Source organism: Notolabrus celidotus, chromosome 20, assembly GCF_009762535.1.
Source record: "Notolabrus celidotus isolate fNotCel1 chromosome 20, fNotCel1.pri, whole genome shotgun sequence".
Lineage (NCBI taxonomy): Eukaryota > Metazoa > Chordata > Actinopteri > Labriformes > Labridae > Notolabrus > Notolabrus celidotus.
The window spans coordinates 23,807,805-23,826,033 of NC_048291.1; the positions used below are offsets into that span (position 1 = coordinate 23,807,805).

Below are 18,229 nucleotides of genomic sequence, written 5' to 3' on the forward strand. Positions count from 1 at the left end.
TGCTCATCACTCCTTCTTCTAAATGTGTCTCTGTCAATCGCTCTGCCCCCCCTCCCTCCCTCTCTCTCTCTCTCTCTGTCTCTTTCTCTGCCATTTCTGAGCCCAGACGCCTGTTTGCAAATTGTTCAAATTATCTAAGAATGTCATGCAATCGTGTACTTCCTGTTTGGATGACATCAGGGATAAGATGGCTGGGCTCTCTGTACTTGTCGGAGAAGAGGAAAGGAGGGGGGGGAACTCAAGAATGCAGAATCAGAGCGTGAACCCACAAAGGTGCTTCTAATCCTCCCGGCGTCTCAGCGGTAAAGGGCAAATGGCTGATCAGATTGCTGAAATCGAGGCTCAACATCCTGCTGTAATAAACCTGCTGACGGGAGGGAGATCGTCGAGATGAACTTCTAATTTTACAAACAAGCCGGCTGCTAATTTTCTCTTTATCCGTGAGATGAGCACGTGTCTGTAACGGCGTCTGCATGACTGCTTTGTTTGACGGTTATGCAGGTTGATGTGGAGATGCAGGCTAGTGCAATGGAAATGATGCTGCCCACTGCCCCCTCTGTGAAACACACAAACACAAACTCGCACCACAAGCCTAATCCTCTTTAAGTGTCAGCCCAAACTGTAGGGGCACAGCAGGTCTCTTGCCCCTGCTGTGGGTGCTGGCCTCATTTCTACTGTTCACTTCCTGCCCGCGGCACCACCTTCCCACTGCTCCTCACTGACTCCTGTGTCCATTTGAAATGTCTCACCTCCTTTTTTTCTGCTTTATGGAGTGCTCAGCAAAAAAGCCTTTGAAAATGCATATCTCATTGTTTGCTTAAAAGCTGTCTCTCAAAGTTTGAAGCTTGCAAAGAAAAATGTGTCTGATACTGATTGGTCTTCAGTTTGGTTTGGACACAGAATACTGGACTCCTGGCTTCATGCATGTTGCACCAAAACCTGCAGAAGGGTGTAATTTTAGCTGAAAAGAAAGTGTCTTGTTTTGAGTGAATGAAGAAACTGAATGACTTTCCATCAGTCTAAAGTATACAATACATTTGGATATTTAGTAGTGAAAAGGCTTAAGTTATACTTGACCCCTTTTTTTTTGCCACGACTTCATTGACTTTCAAAATATCTGAAATCCTTCCAAAGCTTTAAACCTCTCAGAACTGAGGACCCTCTGTCTCTATCTTTAGATTCCTGTCTGAGCTTGTTTTCCTCCTCTCCTCTACCAGACACTCTGACGTTTCATCCATCATTTGAGTGAATCTTGTCAGTGGTTTATTGTCTATCCGGCATGTCAGCACAGTTAAGTTGCCAGACAACTCTGACAGTAATAAAGGTACAGCTTTCAGAGACTGTCAGAGTGTTTGGACTTTACAGTATGGGCCTGTCTGCTCTCACCTCCTCCTAAATGCTGTCAGGACACATCAGCCTTCCAACTTCAAAAACAGCGCAGACACAAAGTCGTGCTGCTGAAAAGAAACTGTCAACACTGAATCTGACCAATGGACTCTTTCAGAAACAGCCGAGGAAAAAAGAACTGTGAAAAGTCTGGAGTTGCACGATGAAGTAGACGGTCAAATTGTTCTCTGCGGATGAAAGAGCGAACATGTCATGTTATCTGTCACACTGAATGGACTTGAAGCTCCTGTAGCAGTATGGAGTCAGTCATTTAAAAACACTACATTATGTCGACGCCGGCGCTGTACTGCAGTTCAATTTAACTTTTGCCAGCCGACGGGTCTGCACAGTGTGCACATTACCTTCAAAGACTGACTCATCTCTCAGTCGGCTGGGCTGTTTGACTCGCAGGGAGGGCCACATGAGCACAGCGGTGACATTAAAACAGGAAGTGGAAGGTTATTTACAGATGTGACTTTTGAAGGCCAGGGGAGGAGAGCATGGATAGAAAGGAAGAGGGTTGAAATTATTGATTTTGATTGAATAATAATGATTTTCAAAGATCACATGGTCTTCATCTCTAAAGCCATTCAAAGCTCCTGTGAGGAACTTTTGGGTTGTGTTGGTTTTGGCTCCCTCTCAAGACTAGGGCTTAATGGCTCTTATTTAGGTATCAGCTTTTAAAAGTAACTCTTGAAATCTTAACACTCAAGACCGGATGGTGTTGCATCAGCCTCTGACATATTGCTATGTTTTGTTTGTTTGTTTATGTGCTGTTTCACATATGCTAGTCTCAGCAGAGAGTGTTAGGCTGCAAAATGTCTTCACACATGCAATGAAGCCACTCATTATCAATATTTAAGATAAGATAAGATAAGATGTTACTTTATTGATCCTTCGGGGGGGAAATTCAGTTGTTACAGCAACCCAGACATAAGTACAATCAAGAAGAATTTAAACTCTATAGCAACTGACTTTGTCTTAGATTTTTGTCGTGGAATTGCTGCACCCATATCTCAAAGCTATACTTTTTTTGTTCTGCCAGGATTGGGAATTGGGGGTATAAAATCTGTACATGGAACATCTGCTGTACCAACTGAGCTAAACTGACGTCCCTAGTGGTGTTTTATCGAAAATAAATTCAGTCCTGCTCTTTTAAAACTCAAATGTATTAGTAACCATGAATATTTGCTGTAGAAAATGTGGGGAAAAAAGACCTTTACATCAGTGTGTGTTCAGTCATCTCATGTGACGCCTACCTAGAGTTAGACAATATTTAAAAAGTGTAATCACGACACTTGGTTTTCATATCAGTCTATCAATAATTATCACCATAAAAATCTAATCATTTCATTTAAATGTAAAGGCAGATTTTTGCTCCTGAGTGAAAGTTGAAGACGGTTTGTGAGCTTGTATCTGGATTAAGTTCTCTGATTAGCTTCTTGAATCCATCATTTCTGAATGTGCTGACAGGAAGCAGGTCTTTAATGTAAGATTAGGTTTTTGTGAAGTTTTGGTTTGGAGATTCTTATTTTTCTCAGGTTGAGATCTTTTGCACAATCAGTTAAGCCCCGCCTACCTCTCATACTGCGACCTGATTGGCTGTTCAATGCTGTCTTCTTATTCTGTCTAATGTTGGGCAGCAACTAGCGTTTAAGACACATTAACGCCCCCTCCCTTTCCATCGGTTGGGGGTGTAACTACATGTTTAAATGTATCACATTTGTATCGAACATTTGTTATATTTATATTGAGAAAAATAACATCACGATAATCATCGTTATCGAATTATAGCCCAGCCCTATCTCTACCCCCGCAACAGTAGTTACAGGCGTTATGAATCACAACATTCTGTATAAAGTATAGATCTTGTCACTGATGGTCTTGTTTGCTTTTCTAGAACATAAAGAGACATTGCCACTAGTTTGAGTATGTTTCATACCCAGAGAATAACTATTTACAGGAGCTTTAATGGAAAAAAGATTGAAAATTTCTGTTCTCAACTCAACTTTATTTATATAGCACCTTTCAAACATAAAAACATGTAGCCCAAAGTGCAGTGTTCTGTCACACTTAGCTTAAAGCTCCTGTGAGGAGTTTTTTCACTGATTGTCAAATCGGCTTAAATTAATACTGATGCCTCTTTATGACCTAAAAAAGCGAATAGGACCACCAATGTGAATCTATTTTAAATTTAATGGAACGACGCCTGCGAGCTAGTTCAGGCAGACAACTATAGCTGCACTGCTATACCCATGTCACATGTCCCACTCTCATAACCATCTTCCAATCACGGCCTCTGCCTCTCTCTATTTGGCGGTCTATTTAAACTGGGAAAATCTCCCATCTCTCCCTCTGCCTGTCAACGCCTCTGCTGCCCTGCATTCCTATTGCTGCATATTCTTTCATCCCCACCGCCACCCAAGCGTCCACCTGCAGGCTTCGGGGTGTGTTCAGTATGTTTTGCTCATCACTCCTCAATGTCTCCATGTAAACTTATCTGCAGGGAGTGATGAGGCCAGAGTCTGGGCGCCAAACATGTAATATGTATTTGCTGCTACAATAAACAATTCAAACGTGAGTTGTTATTATATATACCTGAATACCTGTGGGGTAGGTGTCCGACAATGTGTTTAATTGGACGCTTCCAAAATTTGCTTTATTTCAAAATTTAAAGTCAGTGCTTGTTTAGAAAAAGACACCACTCTCAGAATTAAATAAAAGAAGCAAAGAGAGAAAAGGCACCACTTTGTCCACAGGGGGCGCCAAAATCCCCTCAACTGAAAGATCCACACAGGAGCTTTAAGTTGTTGATTTAGAGCACAGATTACAAAGAACTAGACCTAACATTTTACCACTTTATTTTCCACAAAGAAACATCTTTAAAATAGTGACAACAGCTTTAACTTCAGTGAATCAAACTGACACGTTCGGATGATGAAAACAATTGTGTTAAATGAAAAGAAATCCGATATGTTGTGACTGCTTTCTAAAATGCACTTGTGGTGGTAATGCTCACACACACCTTCGCCATATTCCTGTTACAAAATCTCATTTCCAGCTCCTAATGGTTGGGTTGAGCCATCATTCGTCTAATCTCTAAAATCCCTTTTCAGCATTACTGTACATACAGGTTCTCCTCTCACATATGGCAACAGGAAGCAACTTTCGACAGCACAGCCAGACGATTATTCACCGTGTTTGTTGAGAAACACTGTCTCTGAAAACAAGCTTCATCCACAGATGTCCCGCTTCCACATGCTTCTCTCTCTCCTTGCTCGTCCGCTTCTTTGGGAAAATTAATTCCTCTCATAAACTCGGGACTCGGTGGCACTTCCACTATCACTGCCTCCGTGTATCCAGAAGTTTCCGTCCAATTTGTCATCGTATTCAAAACAACACAAACATGTAAACAGCTCGGAAAATATACACGCTGCAAAAAACGAAAAAATCCAAAGCATTTCTTTCCACAGCGCTGTGTTTTGTTTCTTCCTCACTCCTCTGCAGTGCAAAAAAAAAAGATCAAACCACGAGGAAAAACAGAACAATAAATAGACCTCCTCTCTTATATATTCTGTGTTTATATTTACATATATATATTCATAGTCATCTGTCACTACATGAGCACACAGCTCTTGGCCCGGTCCTTCCTGATGGCCGGGGCCTCGTCCATTTGTTCAGTCCGGCCCGGCAGCGGGGGCAGAGGGAGCTGTGACACTCGCTTCAGACCTCTGCGGGAACTGCTACGTTTTAGCTGAGGCTTGTGCGGCCGCCGAACCGACGCCAGCGTGGTGACATGGAACACGTCCCGGACGCTGTTCTCAGAAACTTTGGACGTGCACTCGGTGTAGGCCACCGCCCCGATCTGTCGAGCTATTGTGCTTCCCTGGAAGACAAAGAGAAACACAGAAAGAGAGACGATGAGTTATCAAACTTATTTTTCAGCCTTTTTTAAAGGAGACATATCATGCAAAATTGACTTTTTGTTCTCTACCTGAAATATGTGTCCCTGTCTACAAACCCCCCGAAAATGAAAAGAATCCATTCTGCCCCTGTTCTGATTTCTCCACCTTTCTGTAAATGTGTGCTGAAACGAGCCGTTTCAGTTTTCAGTGTTTTTCATACGTCACAACGACATCCGGTCTGTAACAGGAAGTCAGAGCTCGGAGCTTGTTCACCCCATAGACTGTATAAAATACAACTCAACCCCTCCTCCCTTTTTCATTCCCTGCACACATGTGTGCTAACAAGGAGCTTAGGAGGGAGGCATGCTAGTTGTAGGCTGTCTTAATAAACACAGAGGTCGGTTTTACTCCCCACGTCTGCAGATTTGAAGATCTAGTGGATGATTTTTATTTAGCATGGAAAAGTGCTAGCGCTAGTTAGCATAGCCACATAGCTACATGTTCGTACCTGTGTACCAAGACACACGTCGACATACTGACAAATAAAACAACAGGAAACACTAAATCTGTGACCAATGGTTCAGAAAGGTCCTGCTGCAGGCGCCTCTCCGTCAGGATCAGATTCTGGATCAGATTCAGAGGGTTGAAGTAACGCGGGTCTGTGAGCAGCCAACATGTAAACATTAGATCATGGTGCTGGACAGACGAGGGCACTTCCACTTCCTGAGGGGGCGTGGTCAGAGAGCTCATTCTCATTTAAAGACACAGACACAGAAAACAGCCTGTTCTGAGCAGGGCTGAAAAAGAGGGGTTTACAGGCATGCCAAAATCTGATTTCAAAGTGTTTTTTGAGCAATAAACTTTAAAGACATGTTTTGGGGACCTCTTAGACCAATATATTTTGATGAAAAAGAGTATAATATGTCACCTTTAAAACCTTTGCTGAGGCAGGGTCACTCTAAAACCTGTACATTCAAATGCAAGTTGTGATCAATATTTGACTTTTTCCTTTACCGTCTATGTAACTTTACTTTTGACATCAGTGTAGATGGCATGTGGAAGAACCTGTGGAGTTTTCAGCTGCTCTCTCAGGTTCTTCCACTTTAACTTTGCACACAACAGGACTCTTTATTTCAGGAAGAGATCCGCTGTATGAGAGCAGACTCTTCACAGATTCACTGGCTGAGCAGAGGACTGAGATATTATTCAGAAGATGGAGCCACTCACAAATTTCTCTCTGGATTTGTCTACCAATTGTTGGAAGAAGAAGTGGACAGACGAGGCCAGGCACAACATTTCTTTCCCCAAAAACATGATCTCAGATAACTTAACATTTCAGTTTCTTGTCCTATAATTTATCTTTTATTTGTTTGAGCTGCTTTCCTTTCTTAACACTCTTTTCTCTTGTGTCCTTTGTTTTGTTGTGGGAGTTGTGCTTCACAAAGAAAGTCAAACTTTAAACTATGCTTGCCATGTTTCACTGCACGGTGGCATTGGCAGATCTACAAAACTACATCTTTACAGTGTAAGGAAGGCTAAGAGTCGATCTAAACTGCAGACTGGATGTCAATAATCTAAACAGGTCAGGAGACAAATGAAGCTCCTCCATCAGAGTCATGAATAATGTAGGCGCTCCGACTCTTCAGTGCTAGGTGAGAGAGTCTGTGCAGCCGTTTAGAGAGAAGGGATGAAAGTGGAACAGAAGTCCTCCAGCAGTAGAGCTCCCCCGAGTAATGAAACAATATACTCTGTTAATTAAGACTGTAAATTGTTTGCTTGAGATCAAATCAGACAAATTTGATTTTAAACTCCCCCTTGCCCCGCTCCCTGCTACTCTGCTGTCTCTTGTTTCATGATGTCCCACCTACACTTAGGCAGGATCAACAAAAGCAGAGGTTGTAACAGATGGAACGATGGGACTGCATTTCCCATGACCCTCCTGTGGCATGCTCTCAAACACAGAGAGCTTTTCATTCCCAGCACACGTTGTTTGATTTCTATCATGGCTGTGCACTGAGTCACGTATAAGGCTCAGTGAAGTCCTCATTAGGTGAAACGGCAGATTTAGATTCAGGGTTAGCAGCGGTGGCGCTGAGAGGGGGGGCGAGGTAGAGATTGTCGTGACAAGTGGAAAAGCTCGATCGGATCTCAGGCAGATTAGTGCGGAAACGTCTGGAGTTCACCCAGTGGTCACTCTCCGGCCGGTGACTCCTCAGCTGTGTTGGAATTCAATTTAAGATCAGCGACAGGATAACAACGCAGGCTATTGGATTAGACCACCAGAATGTTTAATGTGCTTTGGCTAGGGCTGTGTGACACACTTTCTCTGGCTGTGTCAGAGGGACAAACAGGAGGCACCTTGGATGAAACAGAGCCTGAGACTGAGCAGAAACAATAGCTTAGTGTAGGCCTGGCCACAAACGCTCCCCAGCTATTTTACATCCCCTCTGTGCTTCCCCACTCCTTCTTTTGTTTATGGATCTTATTTACATGAACTGCCTGTTTTTTTCAGCTGCTGATTTTTGTAGAGGCTACATGCTTTTAGCCTCAAACCAGCTCTCAGACAGCAGTGGAAAACAGCTCTTTTGTTCTGGGGGCTTTTGTGTGGTTGTGAAAAAGCCCCTCCACACTTTGTGCAGCCAACACTACAGAGAGCACAAAATGAACACGCTGAAAGCTGATTAAAATTCACAGATTTACAGAATGGTTTATCCTCCTCTCCCTCGTCTCCTCCTGCCCCTTTAGCTCGTAAGGTCATGGCAGCATGTGATAAAAGAGCTCGCTCGTTTATCAATGTCCGGTTTTCTATTCATCCTGCGTTTTGAAAATCCCTAAATCTGCATGAATATTTCATTCCAGGGGAAAAATGTGTCCCCAGACACAAAGTCCACTAACTGATTCCCCTCGCCGCCCTCATCATAAGAAACCTTACATTGCATGTCAGCAAATTTCGGTCAAAATGCCAACCCCAGCAACACGTCCCAGGAGGGTTTCACACAGCTCTTATTCTGCAGCGCCTGATTGGCTTTCTTGAGCCTCCTCTCACACTCACTTCCTGAGGGACTTCCATGAGAGAAAATGCCACCGCTGATCCAAGATGGAAATAAAGTCCTGTATAATCACCGGATTGCTTTCTAATATTTTCCCCACATCCGTTGTTGTTCTCGAGTTTTTTCTCCCAGAGCCCCTTCCCTCATTACATCCCCCGCCCTCTGCTCTCTTCTCACATTTCCATCATGTTCTTGTTCTCACCTGTTCGTGGGTGACGGGGATGAGGCGCTGCTTGGAGAGCTCCCTCAGGGTGTTGACATCCGTCCTCATGTCCAGCTTGCAGCCCACCAGCACCACTTTGGCGTTGGGACAAAACTCCTGTGTCTCTCCCTGCCACTGTTGAGACATGACATGACAAACACGCGTCAATGATTATGAAAATATGAGAGCAAAGCTGCCCCAACGGACTGCTGCAGCTCTGGATACCTGAGCTGCAGGAAGATAAATGCAGCTGACGAATCAGAGGGAAACTAAACTGTCTTGCTTTAATCAGCATTCATGAGTTTGAACAAGTAAAATCCAACCTGTAGTTAAAAATTAAAGCTTGGTGCTGAAACTTTAAGTTGTTTTATCGGTTTCTTAACCGACACAGAGCAAAGAACATTTTTAGATAACTTATTTATGTGTTGGTGATTCAGACAGCAATAGGAAGAGCGTTCTGTGTTTCCCTTTTCCAAACATTTTTCTAAGACAGACATTTGGGGCTTTTTCATGCATTTCTTGAGGGATTGGACAGTGGATAGATTCAAAAACTGGGAGGGTTTGAGGCTGTATGGTCAGAGAACTACAGCCCCTGCAAGAGGCAAGTGATTTAACCACTGAGCTAAACCAGTGCCCATGTTTTCTTTTTCTTGCACTGTAGTAAATTTAATGTTTGTTTTTGACTGTTCACTAACAAAGGTACAATCTGAAGTCTGCACTTGGGTCTGGGGATATTGTTAAAGGAGTTTAACCCTCCTGATATGTTGCGGGTCAAATTGACCCTTTTTAAAGTAAAAAAATCACCCAAAAATTGTTAATTATTTTTTCGGTATGAAACTTCCTATAGGTGAAACCAACATATAAAATGAAAATGGTTGATTTCACATATTTGCAAACCTCCCTGCATGTTTATAGATATACTGTTTGTGGGTCAATTTGACCCAGCAGTCAAAGTGGAGGCTAAAAGGGGTCAGAAGTGTCAAATACTAGTTGTTTCTTTGCATCTGTGTGATATATTTCACCCCACTCATACACACACGCATACACCCTTTTAACTTGAATTTTCATTAAAAACAAGTGAGATATCCTCATTAAACCATGATCTGTGAGAATTAAAGAACACCATTGCACTAAGTTTTGATTTAAGTGGTTAGTAAAGGAGTTAATAATGGGATTAAAAAAATGTTTAATGGGATTTTTTGGGGTTCTGACACTTTTGGATAATTGAATATGCCCCGTGTTAAATTGACCCAGGAACATTATTGCTGTTCCTGAGAACCGTTCCTGTGCAATGTTACAAACTGAACGATTAGCATGCTAAACAAATATTGAAGAGTGCATATTAGCTTTAACTAACAGTTCCTACCTGTGTTTGCAGATTGTCTCTCCTTCAGACAGAGTGAATCTAAAAAAATATTTTTTTAAACCACTTAATCTGGGAGTAGTAAAATGAATCTTCATATATATCATAATAAACTGTCATATAAGGATAATGACATTTTGGGATAATGATGAAATTGTGCACGTCTACTTAATTATAAATTAATTGATAGAAAAGAAAAACAATTCAAAGAAGTATTTTTTTTTGCAGCCCTAAAAATAGGACTCGCCTTTGTAAAGTGACACCAATTATTTTCCTTATCCCTTAATTGCCTCTTATTTCTTGTTTGTCCTGACACAAATCTCAGGATGTTCAATAACCTTCACATCCAGTAAGAAACAAACTAAAAAATAATTGCAGCTTTATTACGGGAGAAGAGCGCGATTGAGCTTTTCTCTTAAAAAATACTTGAATAAAAGTTGTTTCTTTCTTATATTTCTGAGTTTCTACTGTCAATAAAGCAGCATCCACAAGGACACAAATAATTCAATCTTAACCACATGCTCTTGTTGTTGTTTTAGTGGACAGTAAAAGTTTCATTACATAAAAAATCTCCATGTAAAAATATGACTCTTTGTTCACACGTGGTTCAGGTTTTTTTGCAGTGGATGTGTGTTATACTTCCATCTCTCAGACCCTGCCGACAAATCTATTTCAGATCCTGTACAGAAAGGTTGAGCTGTCTTCCTCCTAAAATCGCCCTGAGGTTAAATGTCACCTCTGAAACTCAGCTGAACCAACACAGTCTCTCCTCCCTGTGACACAAATACACGGCAGCAGCCCACAGCACTGAAATATTCCACATGCCGTGTGCAGAATGTCAAGGTGTCCACTCATCCTTCACGCTGAAAACAACCTCTGACCTCTCAAGCCCATCCCTTTTCTTTCAGTAACACCCAATCAAAAGCTTTGATTGTTTAACCCTCTCTCCTCCCCCAGCTGTCACCCAAAAACCTCTGTGACCCGCTTGATTCTGCAGGTCAAGAGTCTAATTTGGGATGGTGATTGTGCAACAGGTTTTCCATGTGCCCCTAAGGTTTAGAGATTACTCGGCGACAGCTCGGGGTCAGGGGTCATGGCAGCCCCCTGCCAAGGGATTCATGGGAAAACCACAGGCTTGACGGCGGCTCTGCTCCCCCTGTTGACAGAACGCACTGGGGCTTGTGGGATATTTGTGAGTTGGAAAAAGAAAAGGTGTCTCGGGTTAGATCTACAAAGTCTGCGGGAGCGTTTTAGCAGCTCCCCTCAGACCACTAAACACGTCAACAGGCCACCCGTGGGAACCGTCTTGAGCCTCATGAGCAGCGCAGTTCAAAGAGAACTGCTCACACATGGCTTCAAGATGAGACACCACTGAAAGCACAGACATGCATACACGCAAACCAGCTCTTTAAGTTGGGTGTGTCCACATGTACATAAGGTATTACCACTGTGTGTTTAAAAACACAGACCAGCACCACAATGTAGTTGCCGCCTCTGTCTCAACGTCAGTGTTAAAACATCCGAACCACAGGCCGGCCTACGAGCTTTATGCTTCACCAATTCGGCCAATTGTCTTGCATATAACTTGAAATTTCAATGCCTACAGAGCAGCAATTCTAGGCCTTTTTAACAAGCTCTACAAGAGCCCCTCTTTGATATGGCTGCTGTGACTAATTTGCGTATCTGATATTCCTCTCTAACCCGCGAGGCTGCAGAGCCTCTCCTCTCATTCTTCACTCTGACCTTCCGTTCCTCAGAGAGAACGAGGGTCAAGTATCTGTGGACATTTTGATGAGATAAAGGAACAGGGGGGCTCTAACCTCTGTGCTGATTTGCCCTATTGTTGAGCTGTGAAAATGCAAGCTGCAGGCACAGAAATCTGAGTGGATGCTGATCGGGGGAAAAAGGGGATTTTTTTCCGGTTGGTTCTCTGGTGTCACAGCAGTTATTAAATGCTGAGGTGGAGGAGGAGATGAAATAAGAAACACTGACCTTCTTTATGACACTGTCCAGGGTCTCCGGGCGGCTGATGTCAAAACAGATGAGCACCGCGTCTGAATCGGGATACGCTAGCGGCCTCACGTTGTCGTAATAAGAGGAACCTGTGGACACACAAGAACATATGGCATAAGGTCACGGTGTCTTCTGAGAAATTCCTCTGTTTACTTGTTTTTAACCCCATGAGGTTCTTCATCCAAACCATATGGCTCATCTGTCAGGAAGAAACATGCCGCACATCCCAGGAAGGTGATCTATAGGTCATTAATAAACGGATATCTCATTAAAGCAGAGGCCCGGACATGAACTTGGACATGCTCCTGCTCAAACACACTCTGTAAATGCAAATGTCTCTCCATCTTAACAGTCGTGTGCACAGATTTGAGTATCTTTGTCCCTTGGGCTTTCACACAGCTGTGGCCTCCCTTTATCAAAGTGTTTCATGAGGAATGTCGAGGGGTTACTCAGAGAAGCGAGCACACACACACACACACACACATGCAGAAGTGAATTAAAGAGGGCTGGGGACCGGACGACTTGTGCACACAATCCATTATCATCTTGAAACAACAGTGAATGCCAGCACAAAGGCCAAACTAAAGGTTGAACCCCTTAATTCTCTCCACTCAACTCTCTTCCTGTCTCTGCGGTAAATGGTACTCTTTTAAAATCGTCCATTTTTTCGAACTGTACGAGATACACATGCATTTACATGCTTCTCCTGGTCTCGCCTTTAATTTTTTGCACCTTGATAAAATCTGAAGGCAGAGCAGAGCTTCTGTACTTTCACAAGCAGCTCTTTTACACCGGTCCTGCTCTCTTGCAGCTCTCATTAGGAGGCTCATAAAAATATCTGGGTTTTCTTGGAAATGTGGTTGCGGCTGTGGGCACCCGCCCTCCTGCCACCCATGGGAGCTGCAGACCTGAACTTCTCATTTCGATAGCAATAACAGCCTGCTCCCTGCATAAATTTAGCATCAAGAAAAAATCAGTTCTGGTGACAAACCACCACACTTTCTTCTTCTGACAGCGAGAAATGTGCATTCATCTAAATAAAATACTGCAGATACACGCTGCACTCATTTGTTTACAAAGAAAGTCCGACACAACATTAAATCCTCTAAGGTCACACGACCGGACTATGATAAATTATAGATTATCTTGCTGGATGCTGTTATCGTGCTTCAAAACAGATCAGCACAATGGGCAGTCGGCCTGTTAAAACTCTGCATGCCTTTGTCTGGAAAGTTAAATGGAGTCTGCACAATGGTGCTACAGCCTGTTTTAGCATCACTATGTTCTCTTTGTTAATGATGGAATGAGACTATGACAAAAGCTGCACGAGGCCTGAAGCCCCCCCAGCATCATTCAGCTGGACGTCTCCTGCCCTCGCCCCTCTGAGAACAAGGCTGCAGGTTGTCCATCACGCCATCACAAGCTGCACGCTTAGATTGATGCTTTTTGAATCTCCAAGTGAGTGAGGCAGTTTTATTTACATACTTTGTCTTCTCATATTCATCATGATTGTAGATTTGTCACACTTGCCAGATTTTGCAGGCTGATCTTAGTATTGGAATTAGAACACCTTTGACAGAATACTCAAAATATCATCCAAGACCTAAGACTTTTTCACAAATGTGCTTGCATCATCTTGCAAAAAAATAAATACACTGAGTCAATGGCTGATGCAGATAATTAGAGAGCAGGTTGATCGTAGGCTGATATGCATTGAAGATATCGTGATGTTTTTTGCATTTGATAAAAAACAACAATTTAACTCTCTTGTTATGTTTGTTTCTTTGGAACAGCAATAATGTTCCTGGGTCAATTTGACCCATATTCAATTATGCAAAAGTGTCAGGACCATTGGTGTTCTTTAACTCTCACAGGTCATGGTTCATTGAGTATAACTCACTTGTTTTTCATTAAAATTAATGTTAAAACTTTTTTTAATGTAGGTTGGAAAGCCCTAAATATAAATACAATAGTTTTACATTTTATTTTACATTTTGACTTTTTTTTTTGTTATGAAGTGACACCTCTTTTGTCACATGCTGCTCAGATTTTTATGCTGCATTTAGCTGGTTTGGAAGACATATATTGCCTGCAATTTGAAAAGGGTCAATTTGACCCGCAACACTACATGAGAGTTAATATTAACATCCATTATTCCACACACACAAAATAAAATAAGGTATTGGGTTATTGATAGATTTCAGGATATGACTGATTACTATTTAAGACTCAATATCAAACTGCATTATTTAATATATTATAACAGATTTCATATTAAACACTAGCCAGTAGCTGTTTTAGACACACAGATGAGGCTGCCTGTAGTGTCTGCAGATATTATTCGTATATATTTTTTAATCGACCTTGTGAGCACAGACATCAACAGATGAGGATTATTTAAAAATGCCTTTACTCAGTCTATCTCTAGTCTCCAGTTCTTAGTTTTTATATGCCCTAAAGCTTGACATCTGGTTACACAAATTGTGATCATGTGATTCCTTTTTCATACAATCTGAACAACAGATCCTTTTTCAATGTTTGGTTATGGGAAAAAAGTGTTTCCAGGCTTCTGTTTGTAAACACATGACTTGCAGTTCCGACCAGAGAACCCGTTGCAAAGCAGCTGCATGGTCTGGCGCTGTTTCTGAAGGCTTGGTTTATGTGCATCAGCAAAACATTAATCCCAGCTTCTATAGTGGTCAGACATTTCTACAGAGAGCTGCATTGAAACACTGAGGAAGCTCGTAAAGAGGGACTTTTGAAAAATCTTTTTAAAATCATACACTGTGATTATATTTCAGTGCAGTGCAGAGTATAATCTCAGCCTACACCAGAGGACTTTAACAGGGTTCTTAAGTCACCTCCTCTTTTTAGAAACAAGATTGCTACTGTGTAGGGCTGCTGAAGAAGCAGGACTAACACACACACACACACACACACACACACACTGACAAACATACTCCGAATAGCCCAATCACACAGAGTTCAGCAGTCAGCAAAGCACACATTGTACAACGGTGAACTTTGATTAGTAGTGGTCACACATGAGGTGCTGTAGCTGCTGAAGTTGGTCTTTAGTATGTATCACAGAGTGGCAGACCTGGATTGAAGTTAGTGCTAAAGAAGAAAAGAGAGAGAGCTTGTAGAGGTGCAGAGGGGACAGAAAAGATTTAATGACTTTGACGCAGAGGTAAGGGCAAGGTGCAGCAGCATGTGATGTCAAGAGAGGCAACCAGGGAATTACAGCAGAATCCAGATGAAGGGGACGAGATGTCAGCTGGAGGGAAGTTAAGACAATGCCACAAGCTTGACTTAAAATGTAATTAGAAAATGGGATGAGGCCTAAGGGATCAATTTGTCAATCCCAAAAGATCAAAATGATTGACAGGTCGTGGTCACAACAGGCCTTGTCATGGCGCAGCGATTCAGAGCTCTTCTGCCCTGAGCGATGGGGAAGCTTGCTCAGCACTTCTGCAAAGTCAGAAAGAAAAAAGTCCTCTGAGGGAGAGGAGGAGAAGGAAAAGTGCTACATTTACAACAAGCAGAGCGGGCACAAATAAAATCCAATCACCATAAGGATCAGGAACGAGAGGGAGCAGCAAGAAAAAAGGTTTTCTCTTGATTGCAAAATATATCACCTTCACATCCTAAAATGGACTGGCCGTCCCTTCCAGCAAAAAGACATGAGCAGAGATAAAAGAGTCTGTAGCCGTGGAGTAGAGGAGGAGGGGGGTGGGCAGTGGGTGTTTGGGTTTGTAATGAAAGCACTGGACTCGGCAGGACAGATCAAATAAAGAGGTATGAGAGCTCTGGGTTGGCTATCGGTGGAGGTGGCCTGTGCCCATTCACTGTGAGGTGGAACAAAAGGTCAATTGAATTTCAGACAGAGGCCGGGTGAGATGGATGGGAGCTGTGCACTGGCAGGAACCTCTAAAAAAACCATCACGCCTGGCAAGGAACGACACCCTGCCATGCTGTGCCAAAGCAGGGGTAACATAAAACGCCCCTCTTCCAGCCTCCTCTTCCAGCCTCCTCTTCCAGCCTCCTCTTCCAGCATTAGCCTTAGCCTGATTTAGCACTGACTATCTCTCACAGTGAAAAGTAGATTTCTTTCTTTATTACCGCAGGGCTAATTAGCACTAAACCAACTGCAGTGCCGCGCAGGAGGCTTCAACGAGCAGAGGTGACAGAAGTAGGAGGAAAGTGGTTTCAGCAGCCGTCAGTCGAGCTTCATCAAAAGCAAAGAAATATCCCAGAGGATGTTTAGGCGGACAGGAACTTAGTGGAGCGCTAATGTACAGTAATAAGGCTTGAGGGTTTGTGGTATGACTTCATTTGTGCCTTCTGTCCCTTGACACATCCACAAGCCCTTAGGGGTAATCTGTCTGGAACATGACAGCTCTCTATCTGCTAATACTAATCCTCTTCTGTCAAAGTTTCTATTTAATTAGAATGAATAATCTAACATATTGAGACAGAGGCCATTTTCCTCTGACTTCATACCCAGGGGGAAGCTCGTCATGGCAACTAAACGTGATTATAATGTCGTACAGCTATCAACAAAGTTACAAGTTACATAAATGTAAAGAATGAGACACTGACTCGTATTATCAGCCCTTTCCAATTCATCAGCAACTAAAACTGGGAGGGAAATCTAACAATGACCAGTTTGCCACCACAAGCCTTCTTTTACCCTCAACTTTACTGACATCTTTTATCATTGGGGTCAATTTGACCCCAGCAATTTAAACCTACAGAAACTGATTGTTACCCAAGTTTATGTTTCAGGTACTTTGTTTCTTTTAGGTTATAAAAATGGTTATAGTGACCTCAATATCATCCAGAACAACTAAAACAAATGTGTGTAAAATGTTGATATTTCTTATGTTGTATACAGCTAAAACAGCCTGGGGTCAAATTGACCCCAAGGAACACCGATCCATAATTTTTTTTTCACAGGTAATTGGAAAATATCAATTAGTTTTCATTTGATGTTTTCCCAGTTGTCTCCATTAAATGAGGAAAAGTCATGAAATATGAAGCCAAAAAAGGATGTTAACCATTAATTTAGAGATGTTGAACATTGAATGGGGTCCAATTGACCCCAAGGATAAAAGGAGGGTTAATATGATGGTTATATGGTTTTAAAGTAATTCTGAAACAATAACAAACATCTAGTTTTTTCCACCGTACTTTGCAACATTATCAAACAGGAATGTTCGCTAGCAAGTGGTTGAATGCTAACTGTTGCCTGTGAGTAGCTAATGATTAATATTTTCCATCTGAATTTACAATTGCTTTTCAGTTACTGTCAAATCAAGAGGGGGTAAAATTATATATGTCAAAGTCTCTACATGTGTGGTACTTGCAAACTGGCTCAAGGTTGTAACAGCGTTTTAGCCATAGACTGTGTAAATAATGGACGTAGTATCCGTGATGTCACCCATCTGTTTCTGAAGCGCTGTTTTGAAGCCAATCATCAGCGGGAGCCATATTGCTGCTGTTGAGCCATTCTGACGTAAAGAGGCGGGCTTTGAGTCTCCTAGCCAACAGCTACAGTGTTCCCGCCTGTCAGTCAAGTCAGCTGTGCCTCTCATTGGAAGACTCGTAATCTCAATATCTCTGAAATTACTGTGTTATGAAAAAATTCACCCCCCCTGCAGTGTGCGCCGATCGAGAGATGAGCTATCCAGACTACACTCGTCTTTTGTACCAGGCTGTAAACATGTTTATTTCTGCTGTAAAGATCGGCTTTTTTGAATTGGTGTGTATGTGGTTTCCGGTACTTCCGGAGCCAACCTCAAGTGGATCCTTGATGAACTGCAGTTTTTAGCACTTCCGCATTGGTCACATATTTTAGACCGGAGGTTGCCGCTTGGTTTTGGCTAACCATCCTGGGCTCAACGTCAAGAGGGAAGCGCCGGCCATTTGCACACGACGAATGCAATAAACTTTACAGAAAAACAGTAATGATTCTTTCAGATCCAAACAAGAGCATCAGCATCTGACGGAGCCTTCTGGTCCTCTGTGAACTTATCTGTTTTATCACAGCAGGGATTTTCTCCCTTTGTTTGTCTCAATGCTAAAACACAGCTAAAAAGCCAGCCATTATGAATGAGGGAATAGTCTCTGCCTCGAGGCTCTCTGATGTATACATGCACATATGGTTGGGACTCTGCAACTAACAGCCTCATTAGGCCATAGACACTCTGAAAGACCACAGGCATGCACACAAATAAGGGAAGCTTATAAAATGTTAACAAATAAACAAGAAAGCAGTTGGTGTGACTAAGTTAGTTACAACCTAAAA

The 18,229-nt window shown here is 42.4% G+C and overlaps 2 protein-coding genes across 4 annotated transcripts in view; one reads left to right on the forward strand and one right to left on the reverse strand.

Moving 5' to 3' along the window:
• The window catches only part of LOC117832463 (synaptic vesicle membrane protein VAT-1 homolog), a 96,804-nt gene that overhangs the window by 17,683 nt on the left and 60,892 nt on the right, over nucleotides 1-18,229 (forward strand). The gene's annotated exons all lie outside the window — the stretch shown is intronic.
• rnd2 (Rho family GTPase 2) overlaps nucleotides 4,231-18,229 on the reverse strand; it is a 32,145-nt gene continuing 18,146 nt past the window's right edge. For both annotated transcript variants that reach the window (XM_034711608.1, XM_034711609.1), the window contains exons 4-6: nucleotides 11,899-12,008; nucleotides 8,544-8,678; nucleotides 4,231-5,272 (exon numbers count right to left, since the gene is read on the reverse strand). In XM_034711608.1, the coding sequence (XP_034567499.1) occupies nucleotides 5,003-5,272; nucleotides 8,544-8,678; nucleotides 11,899-12,008 (515 nt within the window). In that variant the 3' untranslated portion in view covers nucleotides 4,231-5,002. The remainder of the gene's footprint in view (nucleotides 5,273-8,543; nucleotides 8,679-11,898; nucleotides 12,009-18,229) is intronic.